The sequence below is a fragment of the Mustela erminea genome, chromosome 4 (assembly GCF_009829155.1).
Source record: "Mustela erminea isolate mMusErm1 chromosome 4, mMusErm1.Pri, whole genome shotgun sequence".
Lineage (NCBI taxonomy): Eukaryota > Metazoa > Chordata > Mammalia > Carnivora > Mustelidae > Mustela > Mustela erminea.
Genome location: NC_045617.1, coordinates 85,769,806 through 85,796,406, shown reverse-complemented (window position 1 = coordinate 85,796,406; position 26,601 = coordinate 85,769,806). Strand labels below are relative to the sequence as shown.

At 38.3% G+C, this 26,601-nt stretch overlaps 1 protein-coding gene across 6 annotated transcripts in view; it reads right to left on the bottom strand.

Annotated features, from left to right (window-relative positions):
- Positions 1-26,601, bottom strand: part of DNAH8 (dynein axonemal heavy chain 8) — a 342,799-nt gene that overhangs the window by 112,351 nt on the left and 203,847 nt on the right. For all 6 annotated transcript variants that reach the window (XM_032339820.1, XM_032339819.1, XM_032339821.1 and 3 more), the window contains 9 exons: positions 26,382-26,512; positions 21,670-21,823; positions 12,463-12,627; positions 11,112-11,338; positions 9,411-9,529; positions 6,924-7,027; positions 5,302-5,478; positions 3,381-3,548; positions 2,473-2,688 (listed from right to left, as the gene is read on the bottom strand). In XM_032339820.1, the coding sequence (XP_032195711.1) occupies positions 2,473-2,688; positions 3,381-3,548; positions 5,302-5,478; positions 6,924-7,027; positions 9,411-9,529; positions 11,112-11,338; positions 12,463-12,627; positions 21,670-21,823; positions 26,382-26,512 (1,461 nt within the window). The remainder of the gene's footprint in view (positions 1-2,472; positions 2,689-3,380; positions 3,549-5,301; positions 5,479-6,923; positions 7,028-9,410; positions 9,530-11,111; positions 11,339-12,462; positions 12,628-21,669; positions 21,824-26,381; positions 26,513-26,601) is intronic.

Genomic DNA, 26,601 nt, shown 5'->3' with positions numbered 1-26,601 from the left:
CAATGCACAGAAAGGATAATAGAAATTATCTGTGATTTTACCCAGAGCAGTCAGTATTGTGTTAAGAGGGTGATAACTGGCATTTTCCAGTTTTTTCTTTTACACTTAATATAGGGTATTCATTTCCCCTTAAACATGTCCTTAAACAATTTTTCCTCGAACATTAATAGTATGGCTGCCACAATATCACATTATTTGGATGTATTACAATTCACCTAACCATAGCCCTACTTTTAGACATCCCCTCCCACCATTTTTAATTATTATAAACAAAGTTATTGGGCATGCAAACATTTTGGATTGTTTCCTTCTTAAGGATTTTTTGAAGTTAACTTACTGTAATGGTAGATTTTTCATCTTTTTTCTAACTCCTAGAGCATGGACTTAGAAATTATGTTTCTTAGAAATGATTGGTTCCTTAGAAATTCAAAAAAATTGGTAAAGTATAATAGCCCTAAAGCTTTCTGGAGTAGAAGTTTTTTGATAACATTCTCATTTTATTTCTCAATACTTATTTAAATTTAGTCCTCTTTTGCAGGAAATTTTAATTTAAATAATATTAATAGTATTGTTATTAAATTTAATTTTTCTATTGTATTTACATATAACTTCAAAATTTGTTTTCTAATTATTGAAATCCACATACCTGTGATTATACATATTTTCTTCTTGATATTTTCCAAGAATATATCTTTTATATTTTGTTTTTGCAAAGCAACAATTCTTCAATTCTGCTACTTTTCTCTAATTTTTAATGTTATTTTTATTAGCTGTATTCCACTTTCCTTAAGCTTTGTGTGTACGTATATATATATTTTTAATTTAATTTTTTCAGTGTTCCAAGATTCATTGTTTATGCACAACACCCAGTGTCCCATGAAATACCTGCCTACCACGAGGTTCACCCAACTCCCACCCCCTTCCCTCCAAAACCCTCAGTTTGTTTCCCAGAGTCCAGTCTCTCATGGTTCGTCTCCCCCTCCGATTTCCCCCAACACCTTTCTCCTCTCCAACTCCCACTATCCTCCGTGTTATTCCTTATTCCCCACAAGTGAGACCATATGATAACTGTTTATTACATATTATTGTTAATTATTATTAATTATTTAATTGATAACTGTTATGAGTTATTGTTTACATAATTGTTTATTATTATATGATGATTTTTTGACCAGATTATCTGTTTTGTTTAATGCTGAGTTTGAACAGTTCTTTATAGATCTTGGATATCAACCCTTTCTCTGTCGTGTCCTTTATGAATATCTTCTCCCATTCTGTGGGTTGCCTCTTTGTTTTGTTGACTGTTTGGTGTGCAGTAAATTTTAATCTTGTAGAAGTCCCAGAAGTTTATTATTTTTATTTTTTTTATTTTTTAAATTAATTTATTTTCAGAAAAACAGTATTCATTATTTTTTCACCACACCCAGTGCTCCATGCAATCTGTGCCCTCTATAATACCCACCACCTGCTACCCCAACCTCCCACCCCCCCACCACTTCAAACCCCTCAGATTGTTTTTCAGAGTCCATAGTCTCTCATGATTCACGTCCCCTTCCAATTTACCCCAACTCCCTTCTCCTCTCTAACACCCCTTGTCCTCCATGATATTTGTTATGCTCCACAAATAAGTGAAACCATATGATAGTTGACTCTCTGCTTGACTGATTTCAGCTTTATGTGGGGGCGGGGGCAGGAGGGTAGTAAGCATCAGGGTGGTGTATTTCATGGACCCTTTGCACTCCTGCGAATGATCCCTCAGACTGGAAGAACAGTCTGGCACAGTGTAAAAATGGTGTATGTGTGCTTGCGCGTGCGTGCGTCCACGCACATGCACATGTGGATGCATGCGTGTGCCTACCACTTACTCCTTAAGTCACATCCTTAAGAACGTCTTTTTGTTCCCCTTATACGTGAAGGTCATCTTGGCCAGTTCTTACATTCTTGGGTCACCGCAATTTCCTCAATACTCTGCACATATTTTCCCATTACATTCTAATATTTAGGGTTGCAGGAGGTCTGTGCCATCCTGATTTCTCTTCTGCAAGCTTTTTTGATTTTGACTGATCATTTGTTTCTTAGATACATATAAGGGTTTCCCCCCCATCTTTCAAATTTAAAACATTTCTGGGTGTTGAGCTTTATTTTTATAAACTTTTTTGGGAATATAGTAATCAAATTCTACCTCCAAACTTAATCTCTTTGAACTTTAAAGAAATGGCAAGTTTTCTTTTATGACAGCTTAATTATTACTGGCAATGAATCCATTTTCTGTTTAAGTTAACAAGTTGGTTTTGATTTCTTGTCCGCCATGCCAAGAAACACTAATCAGAGGTAAAGAAAACAAGAAATGTGAGAGGACATGAAGAAAATAAAAAATTTAGTCAAAATTATGCTTTGTCTTTTCATAGGAGTAATACCAGAGATAGATTTTATTAAACATTGATTTCCTAGGAGAAGGAGGGAAACTCTTACCTTCAGAGGCAACACTTCTCTATTGATACCATAAAATGTTGCCATAGCAAGGGTCCAAGATAGCAGACCAGCCACATTCCCACAGACTTTTTTGGCATTTTCCAAAGAATAATCATCCATGTTAAAATACGGCTGCAGTAACTCAACAGTCTCTTCATTTATAGTATCCTTGGGGAACTGCTGGAGGCTCCACAGGAACCCCGTTGCACTCATCAACTGAAAAATAGCATTACAACCTGTAAGCTCTGGGAGTAAAATACTTTCTTCCTGAGTTAGCATATAATTCTAAATCGAATTTTTTCAAAGAAGTAATGATTGATACACTCTAATACATACAAATCAAGACTATGCGATGGTAGTCAGCCTAAATCTGTAAGTTGCAAATTGTCTTCCTGTGACTGTGGTGAATGAATAAGTTTCCTGTCCAGTGCATGCATCCAAATGCCACAACCATACAAGCTCTCTTTTGGAGGGTTGGGGTGACATCAAGAGTGTGGCAAGGGGTGCCTGCATGGCTCCATCGGTTAAACATCTGCCTTCAGCTCAGGTCATGATCCCAGGGGCCTGGGATCCAGCCCTGCATCAGGCTCCGTGCTCAGTGGGGAACCTGTTTTTCCCTCTTCATCTGCCACTACCCCCTGCTTGTGCTCTCTCCTTCTCTCTCTCTGTCAATAAATAAATCTTAAAAAAAAAAAAAAAAGCCTCTGGTTTTAAACACTTTTTACAGAAAGAAACCATTCAGCTTTACAATCTTTCCCTACTTACACTTTGGGAAATGCAATCTAAGAAAAAGTCTTCAGTACACAATTATCAATTACTGCCTGCCAGCTTGTGTGGTCTATATTGCAGGTCCTGGGCTGGGAGACTCTAATGCACCTTTAGGACTTGCAAAGATTTTTTTTACTTACTTTTAATGACTCTCCCCAGGAAGGCTTGCAGCAGGGTTTTTCTGGATCCATAGTAACTGGGTCAATTTTCTTTTGAAATAGTAGCAGGACACAGTCCATGATTCTCATAATAAGATGCGGGGGCTTGGCAAGTTTCCTGACTGTGGCAATATCATTTGGTTTGATAGTCTGTATTTGGGATTAGGAATCAATATGTTATTTTGTTGAGTAGTATTAATAATCATATTGATATCTAATGCTTTTAAACAATGAAAGTAGAAAGCTTTAAAATGTACTTTCTCCCTATCCCCTGACATTATCCCCTTAAGGACTTGTACTCCAAGAATTTCGCATTATGCTTTTTTCATTGTTATCTTGGGATTTCTATTAGTTTTTATTCTCTTTTCTCCTGTTGCTCTCAACTAATTGTTATAGAATATCACTACCATTCATTGCCCTCCACCTCAAGTCTATGTTGGCAACAAGCCTCATTGATGGGTAACATTCAGGTAACTTGTATCTTCAGAGCACATACTCTAAGTGTGGTAGGAAAAGAGGAGCACAGGAACCCTGTTGCACTTTCTGAATAACAGAAACCTCACCTTCAGTGTTCATTTTAAGGGCTGCCCTATCAAAGGAAGGGGGAGAAATTCAAAGGAGAAAAGAGAAGTTATTACAACATATGGCTCACAAAAATATTTTTCCAAGTTTCTATCTGTCAGCGGGGCTTGGAATAAGATGTTAGCTGACATTCAAGGCAAGAAAGATTGGAATATAACATGATCAATAAAATCCCCTAAGACTTGTTTGTTCAGTGATTTCTCTTTCTTGTATATTATTGTAGTACTCATAAAGGGAGTGGGGGTGGAGAATGTGTCCTGATCATTGTCACAATTTTATTAAATTATCATAAATCTAGTTATTCAACAAATACAGGCATCCTCCCATTTGTCAAAAAAAGAAAGAAAATAAAGAAAAATAGCCCTGTCCTCATAATCTTCCAAGGAAGAAAAAGAAAGCACAATTATCCTAAACTAGAATTGTCATTATGCTAGAAGGAGAGGGGTGACAGGAAACACAAGGGTGAACCTGAAGAGTCAAAACCTTCCTGGAAGGGATGAGCCTGGTCCTGGAGAATGGCTCTTATTAGGCAATGAAGGTTAGGGGAGGCATTCCTGGCAGAGGGAGAGACACATTTAAACACACCGTGATTCTTCCAGAAGCCTGTGGGTGTTTCTGCATGGCTGGACCATACTGTGTGTGGAGACAGAACGGCAGAAGGGCCCAAGGGGTAGACAGGAGCCCAGTTACCAGTTGCAATGGAGGCAGTGATATTTACTAAGTACTTTCTGTGTGCCCAGCAAACTGTATTCATTACTTTTTATGCTTACATTGATTTTTCAAGGATCAATGAGGAATTATAATCCCCACAGAGATCCAAAAAAAAGTGAAGTAAATTTACTTCATATCATCTATTTAGGGAGTAGGGGTTGCAAGAGGCAACTATAGGTTGTCTCCCAACTGTGGATGCCTAGCCGTGGGCCTTATCCTAAGAGCCCCCAGAACCCGCGAGAAGATTTTTAAAAGGCACATAAAGTAATCTGGAGGGGATGCTTTGGAGGAACTGGGGAGGCTGTCTATATAATCAACATCCCTTACACTATTGTTCAGGCCATGAATCACTCGCATTATTTCTCAGCTCTCACGGAAAGCTGATTTGTGGCATGAAACTAACAAGTTATAGGAACTAAAGACTTAAAAAAAAAAATTAGAACTCAGAATATTGAACCAACAGAAACATTTGTCTTCAGACTCAGAGATTATCAATCACATTAGAATTCCATTCAGTTTTCAGATTCTAGAAGTTGCGCGGTGACTTTCACAGAAGGACCCAGGGAGCGGGCTGGGATGGGCGCTGAGAGGGGCAACAGCGCATGCTCACATTCAGGGCCGCCTCTGCTTCTTCGAGGGCGGGTTTGGCCGCCTCCAGCTTGGTCTCTGCTTTTACTTTCTCACTGTCAATTTCATCCACAATTTTTTGAGCTTTGTCTTTCACCTCCTGCACTTCGTTTTTCACTTTGGCTGAAGCCTGAGCACTTACCGTGACTTCTGCCAGTACCTGTTAAATTGAGAGGACACATGAGGGCAAATAGGTAGCTTCTGAACAAAATGGACAGATTTGAGCAGTGAGAGAATATTTATTTGATATAACAGAAAACACAAATAATAATAATAAAAAAGAAAACACAAATAAGAGCAAATTTATTCCCTCTGTATATTTTATATATATTCCCCAATCTATGTCTTAAGGTGTATTATAGTAACTCCTTTAAGCAGATTCTTGAGATCTTCTATGTTCTAAGCTTCCCTGAGGCTTACAAATATATAAATAAATATATATATTTATATGCCAAATATATAAATAAACATTTCAGGAAAATGGCATTTTTATTCTATGTAATTTCTAGAAAATTAACACAGCTCAAGTATGTGTAATGGAAGAAAGTCAGAAACCATATCAAAGCCCAGGTAAGGAAAATAAAATAGGTTGTATTTGTTGAATGCCTATACAGCAGGACAATGCTAAGACCCTCTCCTATGCTATCTCTCTCATTTCAGTAACTGACTAAGGTAAGTACCCACTTAACCAACCCAGTGAGTGGAAGATGATGGTCACAGATCAAGGAGTAGCATACATATATCCTTTTCAATTTGGGAGGAGTTTTTTTGTTTTTTTGTTTATTTGTTTTTAACTCCACCAACAATTCCTCTTAGCTTTTTCCCTCCTTGACATAAACTTTAGATGAGACTTGGGCCATACTAGAAACGCTCATCATGCAGGAACCTCAAAGAGAAGACCAAATATAACTTAGAGAGAGGCAAACGTTTCATAGACAGATGAGTGAGAACAAAAAAGACAGACCGAGAGAAGAAAGAATAGTCTTAGACCAGGTAGGGGATATAATAATTTAGGTGTCTCTTGGTGTAAGTTAAACAAAAATACCTAATAGTCATTGTGAACATTATCTCACTAGAAATAGTTTGTGATTTTATACATTATTTTTTTTAAGATTTTATTTGAGAAAGAGAAAGAAAGAGGGAGAGGGAAAGAGAGCACAAGCAGGGGAAGGGGCAGAGAGGGGGAGAGAAGTAGACTACCCACGGAGCAGGAAGCCCGATGTGGGACTCGATTCCAGGGACCTAGGACCATAACCCAAGCCAAAGATGATGTTCCACCAACTGGGCCACCCAGACATCTTACATTTTACATTTTTAGAAATGTTTTTTAAAAAATATTTTATTTATTTATGTATTTGACAGACACAGAGATCACAAGTAGGCAGAGAGGCCGGCAGAGAGAGAGGAGGAAGCAGGCTCCCCCCTGAGCAGAGAGACTGATTCGGGGCTTTATCCCAGGACTTTGGGATCATGACCTGAGCCCAAGGCAGATGCCCAACCACTAAGCCACCCAGGCACCCCTTTAGTAACATTTTTATAAACAATGCTTTTTAAAATGTGAACTACAATTCCTCACCACTGGTTATACAGTAAATGCCAACTCACTTCATCTGCTTTTATGGAAGCCACTGCCAGCTCCTTCTCCTTTATTGCGAGGTCCTGAGAGAGCTTAGCCACTGATTCGCTCGCCTCCATGAGCTTATCCAGACCTTTACAAACACACACACACACATACATGCTTGCTTAGTATCTGAACAACCCTTCCTCAAATATTTGCTCAGTATTTACTACTTACAAGGAACTGTACCAGTATTGTAACAACCATAAGATAATTATTTATGTACAAATACGTATGTATGAGGATCATCGATTTTGACTATATCTCTGAGGGTTTTGACAGGGGGTGAAGAACACCATCTACCTAAATTTAAGGGAAGATCCCAAGGCCATATGGAGTAAGATTAACTTAGGACACTTTGTTGACAAAATTAGTCCTCTCATTGGCTTTGCAAACATCATTTTTAATGATGTAAATATCTTTTTTTTTTTTTTTGCCTTCAAATCACACTGCTGCTGTGACAAATGAACAGGTAATATAGTCACAGTCGTGTGGTTCTCTTTGCTGTGAAAATGAAGACAGCTGCTAACACCTGTGCAGCTGGCCCTGTGACTTTCAGTGCCATAGAGCACAATAACTGGATATTCTCCCATTCCAACTGAGTTCTAGACAGTGGTGTGTGGGTAAGCATTTAGCACGAGTGTCTTGGGAGAAGGGGGGAGCACTCATCTATATGTTTTCCAATTTCCATGGTGTCAGTATTCCCACAAGGGCTGATCTGAAGTTACCAAGAGATTCCCAGTAGCACACCATTCATTATATGCCTATCATACTGATAGAATAGAAATAACTTTAACAACATTCATAGCAGTAAAATAGAGTAAAAATAACTAAGATGTGATGAATTTTGAGTATTCTTGCCTTTTTCCTTTTTTTAAAGATTTTATTTATTTATTTGAGAGAGAGAGCATGGATGGGGAGGGAAGGCAGAGGCAGAGGGAGAAGCAGACTCCCCACTGAGTCGGAGCCTGACTCGGGGCTCAATCCCAGGACCCCGGAATCATGACCTGAGATGAAGGGAGATGCTTAACTGACTGAGCCATCCAGGCATCCCTGTTCTTGCCTTTTTCAAATATAATTTATTTTTTTTGTTAGTTTATAGGATTTAATTTTTAATTAAAGATGTGCTATGTAACCAGATTATAAAATTCCTATGACTTAACAATCAACTGTAGAGGCTACAAGTAGCTCCAGCCCACCACTGATCATAGAGAATCATATGGAAAGCTACAAGAAGGTGAGCTATGAGAAAAACAAAGGATGGTTTCTTCCACGGTGTTTCCATCAGTGTAACTGCACAGATCTTGGAGATCTTGGAGCTATGGGATCATATTTTTTGCAGAAGAAGGGGGTCCAGGATTTTTGTACTTCTCTTTGGAGTGTTTGGGCCATAATGCTTTCTTAACATATAATTTGTTCCAATTTATACTTTTTCTGCTTATATTACATGTACTGGACATAGAAATTCATTGTTCAGGTAAACTACCTCTTTTTGTTTTGATTTTCTTTTTCCTTTTTCCTTTGTTAGAAATCTGAGAACCATTACCATGGCAAACTTTATGCAAATCAAAACAAACTGTAATGAAACAAAAACTGAAATCATGGTCAGTTCCCAAGAGCTGGCTTTTCTCCACCTGCAGGTAGTAACTCAGTGACAATGGGTCTCCTGGCCCAACAGCCTGAACCCAGAGTTGAAGGGGTGGGGAGAAAATGTTCAAGAGAGAAAACAGGCTACCTCTGTTTAGATCTTCTTCTCCTCAGAAGTTCCATTTTGTTTTGTTTTATTTTGCTTAAGATTTTATTTATTTGAGAGGGAAAGCAAGCACAAGTAAGAGGAAGGGTAGAGGGAGAGGCAGACGCAGACTCCCCACTGAACATGGAGCCCAATATGGGAATCCATGACAGGACCTGAGATCATGACCTGATCAGAAGACAGATGCTTAACCAACGGAGTCACCCAGAAGCCCTTGCCTGGAAGCTTCTCAACGAAGAAGCTTCGTTCTCAAAGAAGAAGCTTCTTTTACCTAAAAGGCCCTAACAGTATCCCTCAAAATAATCTATTACTAAGAGTAAAGTCAGTACTTTGTTTTCAAACACAATATAAACTAGTGTAATATTATATAATATTATACACATTACATATATATGCATAATATGCATATTACATACATACAATAATATACACATATATGCAATATTACATATGTATTACATTATCATTTCATATTAAATCATATTATATGCACATATCTAGATTAAATATATTACATATTGTTTCCATATAATGGTGTGTTTCATCAGCCATGTTGGGAGTACTGACCATGGAATTTGGGAAATGTACAGATGAGTGTTCCCCTTTTCCCCCCAAAACCATATGATTCCAATATAGTCCATATATATATATATACGCATAATCTGTGGATATATATATGGATTCCTATCAAGAAGCCCTTAAAAGATCCCATTCTGCTTACCAATATTCATGCGTTCAGCTTGTTCATTGATATGTTTCACCTTTTCAGTATAAACGTTCTTATAACCATTTATAAATGAGAGATAAGACTTGGGAGTCACGTGTGCTCTTCGGCGGTATCTGAAAATAGAACGTAAAGATGATCTTCATCTCTATCATTCTGATTATACCTAGAAAGCATCCTACGGACATTCTTCCCACTGTGGAATCAGTGTAATTCTGAAGGGTGATTCACTAGCAGGAGGGCAGGAACTGTGAATGGTCACACTTGATTCAAGTGTTCAACTCACTGTGGCTTTAGTACAGTAATTCTATTTAATGGCAGAATTAAATAAAAGGAATAATTTTATACAGGAGAAACTCAAGTCAAAGAAGAGCTCCTCACATACTATAAAATAATTTTATCTTTTAATTAATTTTTCACTTTTGGAGTTCTGAAGTTGTTTTTTTTTTTTAAGATTTTATCTACCTATTTGACAGACAGAGATCACAAGTAGGCAGAGAGACAGGCAGGGAGAGATGGGAAAGCAGGCTCCTCCCTGAGCAGAAAGTCCGATGTGGGGCTCGATCCCAGGATCCTGAGACTATGACCTGAGCTGAAAGCAGAAGCTTCAACCCACTGAACCACCCAGGCACCCCTGAAGATTTTTAACATTAAAAAAATTTTAAGGACTCAGGCATATATGTGACTAGCACTTAAGCATTTGATAAATAGCACATTCAGAATAAATTTCCCCAACCTAAAAGGATATGAGAATTTTGGAAAATACACCAAATTTTTCAAAAATAAAGACACAGTTTTTTGTAACTGTAAGAAGGTAAAACTTTCCACAGATGACAGTGGCAGAAGGAGTTCAAGTTAAATGGAAGGAAAATCTTGCTAAGTGTAAGAATACACATGGGTCCACCAAGAGGATCTGGAGGGTGGTTATCCAGAACTAGTTAAGAGGGGGGGTTTCTGGGGATAGAGTCCAGGATAAACATCCTTTTATGAGATAGGAACCTCTAAGTGTTACTTAGACTCTCTAGCTGGAAAAATTCCTTCTGGCAGGTTCATTGCCTCCAGAAGCCCAACGATTATTTTGGTCCACCTTTATTCTATCTATCAAATTCCATCTATCAAATGTACACAGTGGCTATCATGCTTTGGGAAGGGAAGAAGTTGTATTTTTGAACTGCTGACAACAGTTTTCACATGTGAACACCATTGCTACTTTTAGCCAATGGACTCTCCTGCAGTTAATTAAAATTATTTGGCACAAAAACATTGCTAAGACTAAGAAGTGCAAACACAAAACCCAAATGTCCCTTAACATCAGGCAATAGTGAAACTTTAAAACAGTGTACTTCTTTAATTAAAATAAACAATGCATTTGAGTAGGAAACTAATTTTAAACAATTTATCGGGAATTAGTTAAGTCATTTTCAAAAAAGAAATTAAGCAAAGGAAATAAAGTGATTCATTAAGCATCTGCTCCTTTGAAGCCTGGAGGGAAAGAGGTGCTTAAGTATGGACACTAGTTCATCTTGAAGTCTCATTGATTTATCCTGATTTCAATACATAATCATTAGAAAATCAAAGCCAGGAAAAAAAAACCTAAGTGCAGCTGGGACCTTGTACACACTCAGTCTGGCTGCTGACAGAATTCCTCTCTGGAGTGAACTCTGGTGCTGCAGTCAGACCTCAGGGAAAGCCACTCACCGTTGGAAATAATTTTCACAGCTTTCGGAGACCATGTCATGGAAGAGGCCCATTGTCTCTACAACCTGTCTTTTAGTGTCACTGGAGCAGACAATATTATAGCCTGAAAGGAAATAGGAGGCCACTGCAATCAAGGCCTCCTTCGGCCAGCGACTAAACCAGTCCATGGTGCAACCTGATATCAAGCCAGGAAATTTCAAAGAACGGGCTCGGAACTTCTCGCCAACCTGTTGACAACAAAGTCAGAAAGCGTCAGACATACAGAGTGATGATGATTCCGCTCAAGAGAGGCTTAGTTATTCAGAGCCAACGATGTGACATCACAATTAAACAAAAATCTTATGCTGCATTAATATATCAATGAAATGTTCAGATGAAGGGAAGTAGTATTTCCACACCATTCCTCCACACCATTCCCTGACGTTAAGACTAGATCTGGCATTACTGGGTTGGATTGTAAAAGTTACTTTTATGAGGAAAGTGACTAAGACTCTTCTAAAGAAAGATGACCAGGACGGTGAAAGCCCTGGACACGAGGACAAGTGAGAATAGCGGAAGGGGTGGGAGGTGTTTGGTCCACAGAGGAAGCAACTTTGGGAATCTGCAAAAATTTTCTCTAAATATATGAGGAGCTAGGTATGGGGGGCAAGGAGGGATTGAATTCATTTTACAAGCCAAAACAGAATCACAGGGGGGAAAAAATAGACAAAATTCAATTCATCCCATAGAAGACCTCTCCGGGAATTAGACTATGTAAAAATTAAGCAGGCTGGCTTGTAAGTTAGTGAGACCCGCTGAGTAGAGCTGCGTGATATAGCCAGGATTGTGGAAGTGTTCTGTGTCTGTGCCATCCAGTATGGTGGCCACAAGCCACACGTAGTTACTGAGCACTTGAAATAGGACTAATGGGACTGAAGAATTGAATTTTTATTTTTACTTCATTTCAACTAATCAAAATTTAAATGGCCATACATGTCTATTAGCTACTACTGGATAATACAGTGTACTAGGGATATTCAAACCTACATCAGGGACATTCTAGATCATATGTCTATATTGAAGGAAGAGCTGGACAAGATCACCAAATTCCTTACAACTCAAGTGATCTATATCTCTAGGCAATTAATGGAAGTTGTAGGCTATGTAATGATATCTAATAAAATGAATATTTTAAATTATTACACTTCGGTATGAGATTGCCTCCCGCAGAGACTGGTGGTAATGAAGTGTTGATTTCAATTCAGTGTGACAAATGTTAGTTTCTGAGCAAATCATCTCATCAGAGAAGGTAAACTATTAAGTACATTTCAACAAATAATTCCTCCCACGTAAATATAAAGTAACAACTCACTGGAGAAAAGCAGAGAACAACATGCAAGTTCTTCCTTGATCTTGAAATGAAGTACTCATACAGATTATCAAAGGTAGGAGGGTGGCGAGGCATTTCCTTCTTCATCACTGATATCAGACCTTGGGTGATTTCATCCATCTCATCTCGTGCAAACAGATTGGAGATCTTTGAGAAACAGACAAGACTCGTACTTTGTAAGTTCCCCACACCAATCCCCCGCCCCCCACGCGTTATGTTTTCTCATATTTTCTTTCTGCATCTCCATAGTCAAAATCCCTCATTTGCCAGAGATAACCAATAATACAACTTGTTATTGGGCAGTTTAATCAGGAGGAAATTTTGTTGGTACCCTTTGCTTGATACCCTTTGCCCTTCTCCCCCACTCCCATCCCAGCAAGTTCCCCTCCCTCTGTCAACTACTAATCTATACTCTCTATCTAGGAGTTTTTTGTGTTTTAGATATCTCATATTTTAAAAAGCATGCAGTATTTGCCTCTCTCTAACTTATTTCACTTAACTTACTACTCTGAAGTTCTACCCATGTACTCATGAATGGCAAGATGAATGGCAAGATTATATTTTTTGTTGGGGCTAAGTAGTATTCCACTGTGTGTGTGTGTGTGTGTGTGTGTGTGTGTGTGTGTGTGTATACACACATGCTATATCTTCTTTATCCTTTTATCCACTTATGGTATCTGGGTTGTTGTCATGCTTTGGCTACTGTAAATATTGCTACAATGAGCAAAGGGTGCATATATCTATTTGAATTAGTGTCTTCATTTTCTTCAGCTAGCTACCCAGTAGTGGAATTGCTGGATCACACAGTGGTTCTATTTTTAACTTTTTGAGGCTCCTCCATACTGTTTTTCAAGTGATGTGAGGGCATCAGTTTGCATTCCTACCAACAGTGCATGAGGGTTCCCTTTTCTACACATACTTATCAAAACTTTTTATTTCTTATCTTTTTGATAACAGCCATCCTGACAAGTGTGAGATGTTATCTTGCAGTGGTTTTGTTTTCCATTTTTCTGACAATTAATGATGCTGATCATTTTTTCATGTGCTTATTAGCCATATGTATATTTTCTCTGGAAGAATATATATTCAGATCCTCTGATCTATAATCTATAGGATTATTTGGGGTTTTTGTTGTTGTTGTTGAGTTGGAGGAGTTCTTTATATATTTTGAATATTAACCTCTTATCAGATATTCAACTTGCAAATATCTTCTCCCATTTAGTAGGTTACCTTTTAATTTTGTTGATGGTTACCTTCACTGTGCAGAAGCATTTTAGTTTGATATAATCCAATCTGTTTCTTTTTCCATTAGTTTCCCTTGCTTTTGGAGTCACATCCATAAAAACACTGTTAAGACCAATGTCAGAGAGCTTACCACATATGTTTTCTTTTAGGAGTTTTATGGTTTGGGGTCTTACCTTTAAGTCTTTAATCTATTTTGAGTTAATTTTTGTGCATGGTGTAAAGTAGTGGTACAGTTTCCTCCTTCTGCATGTGGCTGTCTAGTTTTTCCAACACCATTTATTGAAGAGATTATCCTTTTCCCATTGTATATTCATGGCTCCTTTGTCATAAATTTATTGACCGTATATATGTGGGTTTTTTTCTGAGTTCTCTATTCTGTCTTGTTGATCTATGTTTCTATTTTTATGCCAATACCACATTGTTTTGATTACTATAGCTTTGCAGTATAACTTAAAAATCAGAGATCGTGATATGTCCATCTTTGTTCTTTTTTCTCAAGATTGTTTGGCTATTGAGGGTCTTTCATGGTTCCATATAAATTTTAGAATTCTTTATTCTGTATCTGTGAAAAATGCCACTGGAATTTATTTTTTTTTTTTGTCAGAGAGACTGAGCACAGGCAGACAGAGAGGCAGGCAGAGGCAGAGGGAGAAGCAGGCTTCCTGCTGAGCAAGGAGCCCGATGTGGGACTTGATCCCAGGACGCTGGGATCATGACCTGAGCCGAAGGCAGCCGCTTAACCAACTGAGCCACCCAGGCGTCCCATGCCACTGGAATTTTGATGGCTATTGCACTGAATTTTTGGATGGCTTTGGATAGTATGGACATTTAAACAATATTAATTCTTCCAATCCATAAGCACAAAACACCTTTCCATGTAAAGGTCTTTTACTTCTTTGATTAAATTTATTTGTAGGTATTTTATTATTTTTTTATATAATTGTAAGTGGCATTGTTTTCTTAATTTCTCTTTTGGATAGTTCATTATTAGTGCATAAAAATGCAACCAATTCCTGTATTTTATTCTTGTATCCTGAAACTTCACTGGATTTGTGTATTAGTTCTAACAGTCTTTTGGTGGAATCTTTAGGATTTTCTATATCTAAGAGCATGTCATTTGTAAATACTGATAGTATTACTTCTTCCTTTCCAACTTGGATGACTTTAATTTCATCTTCCCTAAGAAAAGGCTTCCTATTAAGTATGATATTAGCTGTGAGTTTGTCATATATGGTCTTTATTATTTTGAGGTATATTTCCTCTGTCCATCCCATACTATTGTGAGTTTTTCATCATAAATGGATGCTGAATTTTGTCAAATGCTTTTTTATGCATCTGTTGTGATGATATGATTTTTATCTTTTATTTTGTTAATGTGATGTATTATGTTGATTGACGTGGATGTTGAACTATCCTCACAATCCTTGAGTAAACCCCACTTGATCACTGTGTATGATCCTTTTACTGTATTGTTGAATTCAGCTTGTTGTTTTATTGAGGATTTTTGCATCTATTTTCATCAGGAATATTGGCCTGTAATTCTCTTTTCTTCTGGTATCATTGTCTGGCTTTGCTATCAGGGTAAGTCTGTCCTTGTAGAGTAAGTTTGGAAGAGAGAGAATGAGTACCCCCTCTTCAATTTTTTAGAAGAGTTTGAGAAGAATAGATACTCACTCTTATTTCAGTGTTTGGTGGAATTATCCAGTAAAGCCCCTGGGCCTGGAATTTTGTTGGCAGATTTTTGATTACTGATTCAACATCCTCGTTAGTGATCAGTCTATTCAGAATGATTTCTTATTTCTTCATGATTTGGTCTGGGAAGATTATAAGTGTCTATAAATCCATCCATCTGGTATCCATTTCAAGTCAGTCAAAGAAAGACAATTATCATATGATCTCCCTGATATGAGGAAGTTGAGAGGCAATGTTGGGGTTTTGGGGGGTAGGTAAGGAATAAATGAAACAAGATGGGATTGGAGGGAGACAAACCATAAAAGACTCAAAAGCTCTTGAAACAAACTGAGGGCTGATGGGTGGGGAAGGAGAGATAGGATGGCTGGGTTATGGACATTGGGGAGGGTATGCGCTATGGTGAGTGCTGTGAAGTGTGTAAGCCTGATAATTCACAGACCTGTACCTCTGGGGCTAATAATGCACTATATGTTAATTAAAAAATTAAAAATTAATAAAAAAAGAAATGTATCCATTCCTTCTAGGTTACCTAATTTGCTGACATAGAATGCTTTGCAGTAGTCTCTCTTGTATTGCTTTGATATTAATTGCAACTTCATCTTTTTTATTTCTGATTTTGAGTCCTCCCTCTTTATTTCCTGTTTAGTCTAGCTCAAGGTTTGTCCATTTTGCCTATCATTCCAAAGAACCAGCTCTTAGTTTCATTGATCTTTTCTATTGTCTTTTTAGTCTCTATTTATTTCCACTCTGATCTTTATTATTCCCTTACTTCTACTAACTTTGCGCTTTTTGTTTTATTTCCTAGTTCCTGTAGGTGCACAGTTAAATTCTCTATTTGAGATTTCTCATTTCTTGAGGTAAGGCTATACTGCTATGAACTTCCCTCTAAAAACCACTTTTACCACACTGCATGTTTTGGCATATCATATATGTTTTCATTTCTAGGTATTTTTTAATTTCTCCTTTGACGACTTCTATGATCCAGTAATTATTCAGTAACATGTTGTTTAATCTTCACTTATGTGTAGTCTTTCCAGCTTTCTTCGTATAACTGACTTTCAGTGTCATACAATTGTAGTCTAAAGGGATGCTTAATATGATCTCAATCGTTTTGAATCATTAAGACTTGTTTTGTGGCCTAACATGTGATCCATCCTTGAGAATGTTTCATGTGCACTTGAGAAGAGTGTTTTGGGATGGAACATCCTATATGTATATCTATTAAATCCACATGGTCTAGCTAATCATTTAAAGCTGGTATTTTCTAAATGATTTTCTATCTTGATGATCTATCCGTCGATTTAAGTGACTTTAAATCCATCGATTTAAAGTCCCCTACTATTGCATTGCTATCAGTTTCTCCTTCTAGATATATTAATACTTGTTTTATGTATTTTGGTGCTCTTATGTTTGGTTCATATACATTTATAGATGTTATATTCTCCTTTCTGGATGGACTCCTTTTCATTATATAGTGCCCTCTTTGTCTTTTATTACTATCTTTGTTTTAATGTCTGTTCTGTCTGATTTAAATACAGCTATACCAGCTATCTTTTCATTTCCATCTGCATGGACTATCTTCAGTCCCTTCACTGTCATTCTGTGTCCTTACTTCTGAAGTGGGTCCCCTGTAGGCAGCACATAGATGGGTTTTCTTTTTTTTTAATCCATTCAGCCACTCTTTGTCTTTGATTAGATAATTTAGTCCACTTGCATTTAAAGTAGTGTTTGATGGGTATGTAACCTAGTGCCATTTTGTTAACTGTTTTCTGGCTGCTTTCATTGTTCCTTTCTGTTCCTTTCTTCTTCTCTTTCTCTCATCCCTTCTGGTTTGACTACTTTCTTCAGTGTTACGTTTCGATTCCTTGCTCTTTTTCTTTAAAGCATTACTCTAAGTTTATGCTTTGTCGATACTGTGAGGTTCACTTTATCATTTTATATATTTAACATTCTGTTTTAATTTGATAGAAACTTAAATTTCAACACAGTCCAAAATTCTTCAGTTTTACTACTTTCCCCCATGTTTTATGTTTTCAATGTCACACTTTACATCTTTTTATATCCCTTAACTGATTATTATTGTTTTAGTTAATTTTATCACCTTTACCTTTACTACCTTCATAGTAGTTTTAGTAGTTTCTTAAGTGATTAACACATTCCCTTTACTATTTTTATCTTTTCCATACTATATTCCATCATATACCATAAATATAGTAAATACCATACCATAAATAGTAAATTCCATTTTATATATCCATTCCATAATATACCATAAATATAGTAAATACCATACCATAAATATAGTAAATTCCATTAACTATATTTATCTTTTCCAGTGAGATTTTTATTTTTCTGTGCTTTCTTGTTATTAATTAGTGCCATTTCTTTTTAGAAGTTCCTTTAACATTTCTTGTAAAGCTGGTTTAGTAGGGATGAACTCCTTTAGCTTTTACTAACCTGAAAAACTATTTATCTCTTTCAGTTCTGAATGATAACTTTCCTGGATAGAGTATTCTTAACTGGAAGTATTTTTTTCCTTTTAGCACTTTGCATATATTGTGCCACTCACTTCTGGCCTATAAGGTTTCTGCTGGGAAATCAGCTGATAACTTTAAGGAATCTTCCCTTATATGTAACAATTTTTTCTCTTGTTGCTTTTAAGATTCTCTCTTTATCTTCAACCTTTGACATTTTAATTATAATGTGTCCTAACATGAATCTCTTTAGGTTCATCTTATTTGGAACTCTAGGCTTCCTGGCCCTGGATGTCTGTTTCCTCCCCCAGGTTAGGAAAATTTTCAGCCACTATTTCTTCAAATAAGTTTTCTGTCCCCTTTTCTCTCTCTTCTCCTTTCGTGCCCCCATAATGCAACTTTTATTCAACTTGCTGTTGTCCCATATATCTCTTACATTATCTTCATTATTTTTTTTCTTTTTGCTGCCCTGATTTTCATTTCTTTGTCTTCTAGCTTGTTGATCTGTTTCACTTCTACCAGTCTGCTGTTGAACTCTTCCTGTGTATTATTTTTAGTTTAGTTATTGTAATTCTTCAGCTCTGTAACCTCTATTTGGTACTTTCTTATGTTGTCAATATCTTTATTAAAGTTCTCATTGTGTTCATCCATTCCCCTCATGAGTTCAGTAAGCATCTTTATGATCATTAAATTGAATCTTTTATCAGGTAGATTACTTATCTCCTTGTCATCAAGTTCTTTTTCTGATGCTTTTGCTTTTCATTTGGAACATATTTCTCTGTTTCCTCATTTTGATTGACTCTCTGTGTTTGTTTTTGTTTTCTCTGTGTTTGTTTCTATGAGGCAAAACAGCTACCTCTCCCAGTCTTGAAGAAGTAGCCTTATGTAGGTGATGGAACTTCTCATTCAACATTGCCCTAGCTCTTGGTTGTCTGACAAAACTTTTTGATTGTCCAAACCACCTGATTTATCGTTGATATGCCCCTGTTGTTGAGGGTGCACCAAAACCAGTCAGTGTCCCAAGGGGGAGGAATCTCATTTAGTACCTGGTTTTGGATTGATTGGAATCTAGACCCTCTGGCAACAGTTTTTAAACTGTGAAAATACATACAGTCCTGTTATGGCCACAGTCATAATGCCTGTTGTCCTCAGAATAGGAAATCTCTCCAAATCACAAAAGTTGGGGCTCCAGACAAGTATATAAACTCCTTCCCAGGAGGTCTTGTTGAACTATAGCAAGGCCAAGGGGTTGTGGAAGGATAGTGTCTTCCTGCTTACATTCCCTTTGAATGTCTTCTCAACCTTTAGATGTGTGGGAAACTGAAAGCCTGTCCCTCTTGTGGAAGCTCCAACCTAAATATATAGGCTTTTTCACAGGAAGACTGGGGTTGTGTTACAGTCCCTCATCTGTGCAGTGTCCTGGGTGTGGTGGTCTTCCAAGAACTGTCTTTCCAAATGTTACATTCCTGTGGAGCTTAGGAATGTCAGTCCCCTTGGCCACCAGCATTAGGCAATCAAGGGGCATCCCCATGTAGATTGCCCATGCCTGCTGGCTTTAACTAGGCAGCTGGAGAGTGTGTAAGAGGGGTACACTTGCCAGCTTCAGAAAAGCAGTAGGAAAAATGTTTTAACTGCATGCTTCCGTGGGCTTCAAGACTGCAGAGATTGAGTGCCTTGTCCGAGTGTATGCACCAGCTTTAAACTAGAGTGGAAGAATGTTTCCTCCTTTTGCACTTGCCAGCCCCAGCCAATGAAAGGGGGTGTCTCAACCACCCAATGCTTGCTGACCTTACCTAGGGAACAGGTGAATTCCACATTAATGCTCACCTGCCCCAGCCAGTGAGCAATGGATTGCTGCAACCCACGCTCTTCAACTTCAACAAGGTGGCAGAATAGTACTGAACACTCACTCACCCCAGCCTGTTTTAGTATGGTGACAGTAGGGTGCTTTGTCCCAGCTTTCTCACTTGTGCAAGAAGGGTAGGTAGAAAGTGCAAAACTGGCATCCACCAGCAACTTCCATCTCTGGGGAGAGTTTCAACTGTCCACCTCCATTTTGCAGATTAGCAAATGATTCTTCACGTATGATCTAGGCACTTTGAAAGTGCTGGGGTTTTTTGTTTGTTGGTTGGTTTGCTTGTTTGTTTTGCTGGGTCTAGGGGTAAGACTATATGGAAGTCCATCGGTAGTGAATCTCAGTTTCTTATAGCAACCTCAATGGTTTTCTTTTCTTTCTTTCTTTTCTTCCCCCCATTGGTATTCTAAGCCAGATATTTCGGGGGCTTTTCTCTCTGGTGTATATTCCAGGTGTTGGGGTGCCTGATGTGAGGCACCAACCCGTCACTCCTCCAAATTTGTGAGAGCCCTCCCTACTGCACATCACTATGATAAGGGTGAAGTCTTTGGCAAGACTGTGTCTCCGCCTCTCCTACCTATCTTCATGTGGGTTTCTTATCCTTTGTTGTGGAGAAGCAGCTTATCTAGTTTTCAGATCTTTATGTAGATGTAGATTTGGTGTTTCCATGGGAGGAGGTAAACTCAGGATTTTCCATGCCACCATCTTACAGAAGTCCTCTCTGAGGGAGTTAAGGAGCTCAGGCAGCAGCAAGCATTGATAGACACCATGGGGCAAGGAAGAGTTAACACAGTGGGTCCGACTTTGAGAAGCATATGTTTGGATGGCTAGCACTAGGCCACCCTCTGGGAACTTGGTTTTTGAATGTCTTCTCTATTACTAATTGAAAAGGCTTTTCTGTGCCTGGGCTCTTAATACAAACATTGTGATACATGGTGAGCATCTGCTTTCCTTCTGGGAGTCTGGAATTTTGGCAGCTGTGGCTAGGCAGGGAGAAATAACCAGACCAGACCCTGATAAAACTGTTGAACTCTGAATCTCCCACAGGCTTTCCTGAGTGGAAACACAGTGCATAAGTGACTGCATTTCACCACTGGAGGGGACTCACATCCAGTATCACCTTTTTGATGAGAACATACGAAGCATGAATTTCTCCAGATTTCACCTGATGTGCCTTTTTCTGCATTGATGTGGCTGTGAATCCTTGCTGTGCTGCTGTCATAAATCTTAGGAGTACAACTGTCTGCTGAGTCCCGTGAGTCCTTCTAATGAAGCACAAAGCATGTGAGTGGTCATGGGAGCATTGACAAAGGTGGTGTCAGAAGGGATGACACAAACATCTACTTAGAGCTGGCAGAACTCTTTCATCTCTTTTATACTCCTGACTCTCAGATACATACTGTGATTCTTCTAAAATAAATTACAGGACCAAATAGAAGACTGACAAAATAAGTAAGCAATCATATTTAAAATGGAACAATGCATACAAAAAAAAAAAAAAAAAAAACCTGGAGGTGGGCAGCATAAATTTCACAGGTTTTTTGTTTTTTTTTTTAAGATTTTTTTATTTATTTGTCAGAGACAGAGGGAGAGAGAGTGAGCGAGCACAGGCAGACAGAGAGGGAGGCAGAGGCAAAGGGAGAAGCAGGCTCCCTGCCGAGCAAGGAGCCCGATGTGGGACTTGATCCCAGGACCCTGGGATCATGACCTGAGCCGAAGGCAGCCGCTTAACCAACTGAGCCACCCAAGCGTCCCTTCACAGGTTGTTTTAAACAAAATCTAGTACGTCGTATACATGAATCCTTTCTAAAATGAAAAATGTATGTTAAGTGGCCTCGCTTATGAAGGGTTGCTGCTTTTTCTGTTCGAATATAATTTACATTTTAAAAAAATAGGAGCTTTTTCTCTCCTTTTGAGACCTACCTCCCCTGAAGATAACAGGTTGTTAAGATATTCCAGAAACGCCTCGTCTTTTATTTCATTGTCAGTAAAGATGAAGGTGATACCTTTTCCATCAGCACCAGCAACTTTGTACAGATATTTTAAATCATCCGTTAGATTATTCACATTATAAGACCTAAAAAAGGTGGTAGGAAATTTAAAATTAAAAATTTTATATATATATATAGTCATAAGTGTTTCAAAAGACAATATAACCCATGATAATAAGAGTGTACTCTGCACCTGCTCCAAGAAGTATTAAATAAGCTTAGCTGCTAAAAAAAAAAAAAAAAACCACAGAGGTTAGAGTGAAATAGTTGTATGTTATCATTCAAAGCAAGAATGTTTTATTTAACTTGAGAAGGGAGAAATGGGAATTTACTAGAAGTGACTCATGAAGAGTAATTAAAAATTCAGATATGAACTTTATTCTCAGCAAGCTGACAGTCTTCCACAACAGATTTTGTCCCAAGTGAATATATGTAAAATATTTAAAACTAATCTGAAACTTGGATGAGTGTGGATTGGTAAGAAAGTCAAGATAAATTATAAATAAAATTAGTGATAAATTATATATAGTGGTAATTTGTGTATCTCATTAAGTGGCTAAATACAGAGACAGCCTACAGAAGAATATGCATATGCAATGTGATATAAATAATTGAAATGTTACAATTATGTAGTTACAGATTATGACAAGAAGATCATAGTCTTTGCTTTTCTGTTTACTCTGTTTCCTGTTGAATGTACATGCTCTTGGAGATGAGGTGAAGTGCAGAAATAAAGCAGACATTTTCTGAAGTGTTGTGCATAAATCCTCATGAGTAAATCAACAACACAGACATCTTCACTTGAAGGAGGTTGTACAGTGCAAGTCACAGGGAGTTTCGTGTAAGCCATAGGGTCTAGCAGAAAGACTACCAGCATTCGAACCAGAAGGACCTGCGTTCAAATCCCCATTCTGCAGCTTTGGAAATGTTCCTTTACATTTCTCAGCTTCTGTTTCCTCCTCTGCAAAGTGAAGACAGTACCTGTTTGTAAAGACTGTTGTGGGCATTAGAGATGATTTGGCTTAAGTGCACTCGAATGAATAAAGAGCTGATTTTAAAGTAGGAGAAGCAGCTACCCCCTTCTGAGGAACACTACAGTAACAGACTTGGGCAAGAGGAACTCCACTGAAAGGAGAATATACATGTCTTTTAAAATAATTGCCAAGCAGGGGCTGACATTCACTAGGAGAAACTGGTAAGATGACTTGCTGAGATGTAGTTTGGTTTCTAGAAACCACTCTGGACTTTTTCCTCCCCGCCTTGCCTTTTCTGCTCATTTTCCATTGCAAGCAAGTCCCCTTCCTCTATGTTGGGAGACCCCAGCATTCTTCCCTCAGTCATCTTTTCTTCTAGCCACACACCCTACTCATACTCCTTATTACCTTGCATGTGTTCTCTCCAGTGAGGCATCTGTGCTGACATTTCCAGGACCCACTCCTGAACTCCACACCCATGAACTACGTGTGCTCAAACATTTCACTCTCCCCATGTACTGACTGAATTCTCCTTTTACCCGCCCCCCTCCAAAACTGTTATTTTGTTCAACAGATAGTTTTACGGTGTCGGTTAAAAGTACCCACTTGATAGTAATGGTAGATAAGACAAAGGTTACGATGGTCCATCCGCAGGTTGCTTACAGCCCAGTGAAAGAGACAGAGGACCGAACAAGCATTTTTAGAGTGCAGGGAGATAAATACCACTAGAGAGACTAGGTGTATCCTTCTAGACCTTATTTCCTCTTCTTTACCCCGTATCCAATCAGTTACTAAGTCCTACCAATATACTAGGTACTATGAGGTCCTACTTCAAATTTCCCCTCTGATTCCACTCTACTCCCATCTTCCCTGCCATTTTAAAATGTTTCCAGGATTTGTTTTGTCAGGTATGGTAAGAGACACAGACATGGAAAGGACTGCCACGAAGGAAGAAGCTTAAACTCACAGACACCAAGAAACAGGAGGGGATATTCCACACCACATAGGGCTGCCTGGGGAAGCACCAGGGTCAGTCAGGAGGTGGAAGGAGTGAAAGGAACCATGGGCAACATGGCCTTAACTGTGGTTTCCATGAGAAAATCAAAGGTAGGCAGGCTAAGCAGATTTAGGACTGGCTTGTTTGAATCATTTCAATGGACTCTGGGGCACAGATGCTGTCCCTAGTTACTGGTCCTTGACTCTGGGGTGATTAGGGCAGAGCAATACTGCTTCCTGGCAGAGAATGCCAGATAGATGGGGTGGTTCTGAGTAGGACCTCTGGACTGGTTGGTTTACCTATGGAAGGCACAGTACTGAAACAAGTCATTAGCTGTCTCAAAGAACTGGCTTGCCCTGGGAGGGGCAGTCAGCAAGACCCCAGTTCCAGAGCATCAAGAAAAAAGAAAACAAGAAAATACAGTCAACACGCTGGTAAACTGGAGGACTGTATGTCTCACCTATGGAGGCATGTTGTTCAGACCCAGCCACCTGGGAACGTAGGCACAGTGTTGCCAGATCTTCCAACTGTGTGAAGAGAAGTCCGAAATCCATTTTTTATGTGAAATCTCCCAATTTTTAAATGTTGACAGCTGATTTAATTTATCTCTAGATATTTAATGCTTTATTTTTTTTAACTGCTCTTATCATTTGTACCTTACTAATTTTAATCTATTTGGCAGCAGAGTAGTTTGTATAAATTATTAATTTAAAAAGTGACCTAAAGTTTAGAAGGAACTACAAAAGGCCAAATGTTCAAGACAATCCTGAAGAACAACAAAATTGTTCAAAATATATTAAAACTACAGTAATTAAAACAGTTGGTAATAGTACAAAGACAGCTAAATCAGTGGAACAGACTGTAATCAAAGACGTGATCAGTTGATTGATGGGGAAGCAAAGACACTGAAATGTGTCAGGAAGAACATGACCTTGTCAATAATGGAGTTGAGAGTGATTGTATATCTATATCTATATCTTAACTCTTACCTCAGACTTTATAAGAAAATAAATTCTAGGTGGGTTATAGTTCTAAATGTAGAAAGAGCACATTTTGTTTGTAAATGTGAAGGAAATCACAGGAGATATCTTCATAGGTAAACAAAGGTAAACAAATATTTTTTAACAGAATACAAAGAACACTAAAAGAAAAAAAATTTGGTAACTTAAGTTGGCTAATTGAACGTAATAAAAAATGCAATTTAGACATAAAAACACAATAATAATAAAAATAAGATCAGATCTACCAAGGGGTACGTGGGTAGCTCAGGTGGTTAAGAATCTGCCTTCAGCTCAGGTCATTATCTCAGGGTTCTGGAATCGAGTTCCAAGTGGGAGCTTCCAGCTCAGCCGGGAGTCTGCTTCTCAGTCTCCATCTGCTCCTCCCCCCACTCATGCACACGTGTGAGTGTGCTTCCTTGCTGTCTCTCAAATAAATAAATAAAACCTTAAAAAAAAAAAAAGTAAGATCCACCAGGAGTGAAAAGGCAAGCCAATGACTTGGAGAAGATACATGCAATATACATTCTGACAACAGAATTAGATCTAAAACATATAAAGAACTCCTAAAAATCAGTAAGAGAAAGAATCACATCCTAACTAGGGAAAAAAATAAGCAAAGGACATAACACAGATCTGTCCAAACAGCCAGTTAAGTTCTGAAAATGGGTTCAACATGAGCCATGGGAAATGCAAACAGAAGGCACCGAGACATAGCACTACACATCCACCAGCATGGCTCAAGCGAGAAAGACTCACGGTGCCAAAGGCGCTCCCGGATGCAGAGCAACTGAAACCCTCATGAACCACTGGTGGAAGTGTAGGTGGAACTACTGTGGAAAACAACTCCTCAGGGGAACGAACACTAAATATATGTCCACTCCACACCCAGCCGTTCTATCTCCAGAAGTGTACTCAGTCACGGGCAAGAACACTCCTTACAGCTCTACTTGCCAAAAAATCCCCACAAATGTTTATCAATAGCACAACAGGTAACAAATTGTGGTAAAATGTGAGAAAGTGGAGGTCTGTCCAGCAACAAGAATGAACAAACCACGGGTACATGAAGTACCATGGACGAAAGCCCCAAACACTATACAGGCAGTAGAAACCAGACCCAAGAGTCGATCGCATAGCATTTGATAGATAGAAAGCTCAAGAATGGGGGCACCTGGGTGGCTCAGTGGGTTAAGCCTCTGCCTTTGGCTCAGGTCATGGTCTCAGGGTCCTGGGATCGAGCCCCACATCAGGCTCTCTGCTCTGCAGGGAGCCTGCTTCCTCCTCTCTCAGCCTGCCTCTCTGTCTACTTGTGATCTCTGTCTGTCAAATAAATAAATAAAATCTTTAAAAAAAAAAAAAAAGAAAGAAAGAAAGCTCAAGAATAGGTAAAACTAAGTAGGTTTAGAAGTTAGAGTATGATTAACCTTAAGAGAGTAATGACTGGACAACCCTTGAGGGGTACTGCTGATATTTTAGTTCTTCATCGGTAGACTAACAACTGAGGTGTACATACTTTGTGACACCCATGATTTGCATACATTTCCTTAAATAAGTTATACTTAAATAAAAAGTTAATTTAAAAGATACACCAAATTGTCATATTTTTCAAGTGAACATTTTACTTCAGAGAAATTAACTATAGAAAAATATATTTCTGGGTTTTGTTTCACCTTACCTGGTTAATGTAATCTGAAATATTTGATATCCAGCTATAAAAGAGGCCAATCTCGAAAGACTTTGTTTTCCCGAACCACCAACACCCACCAGCAACGCATTTCCACAGGATGTTCGAACTATTCGTGAAATCTGTTTGGGAATAAAACGGTATATATTTACAAATAGAATTCAACTGTTCACATCTTCTTGCCCTACATGAGTCAAAATTTTGAATGTAC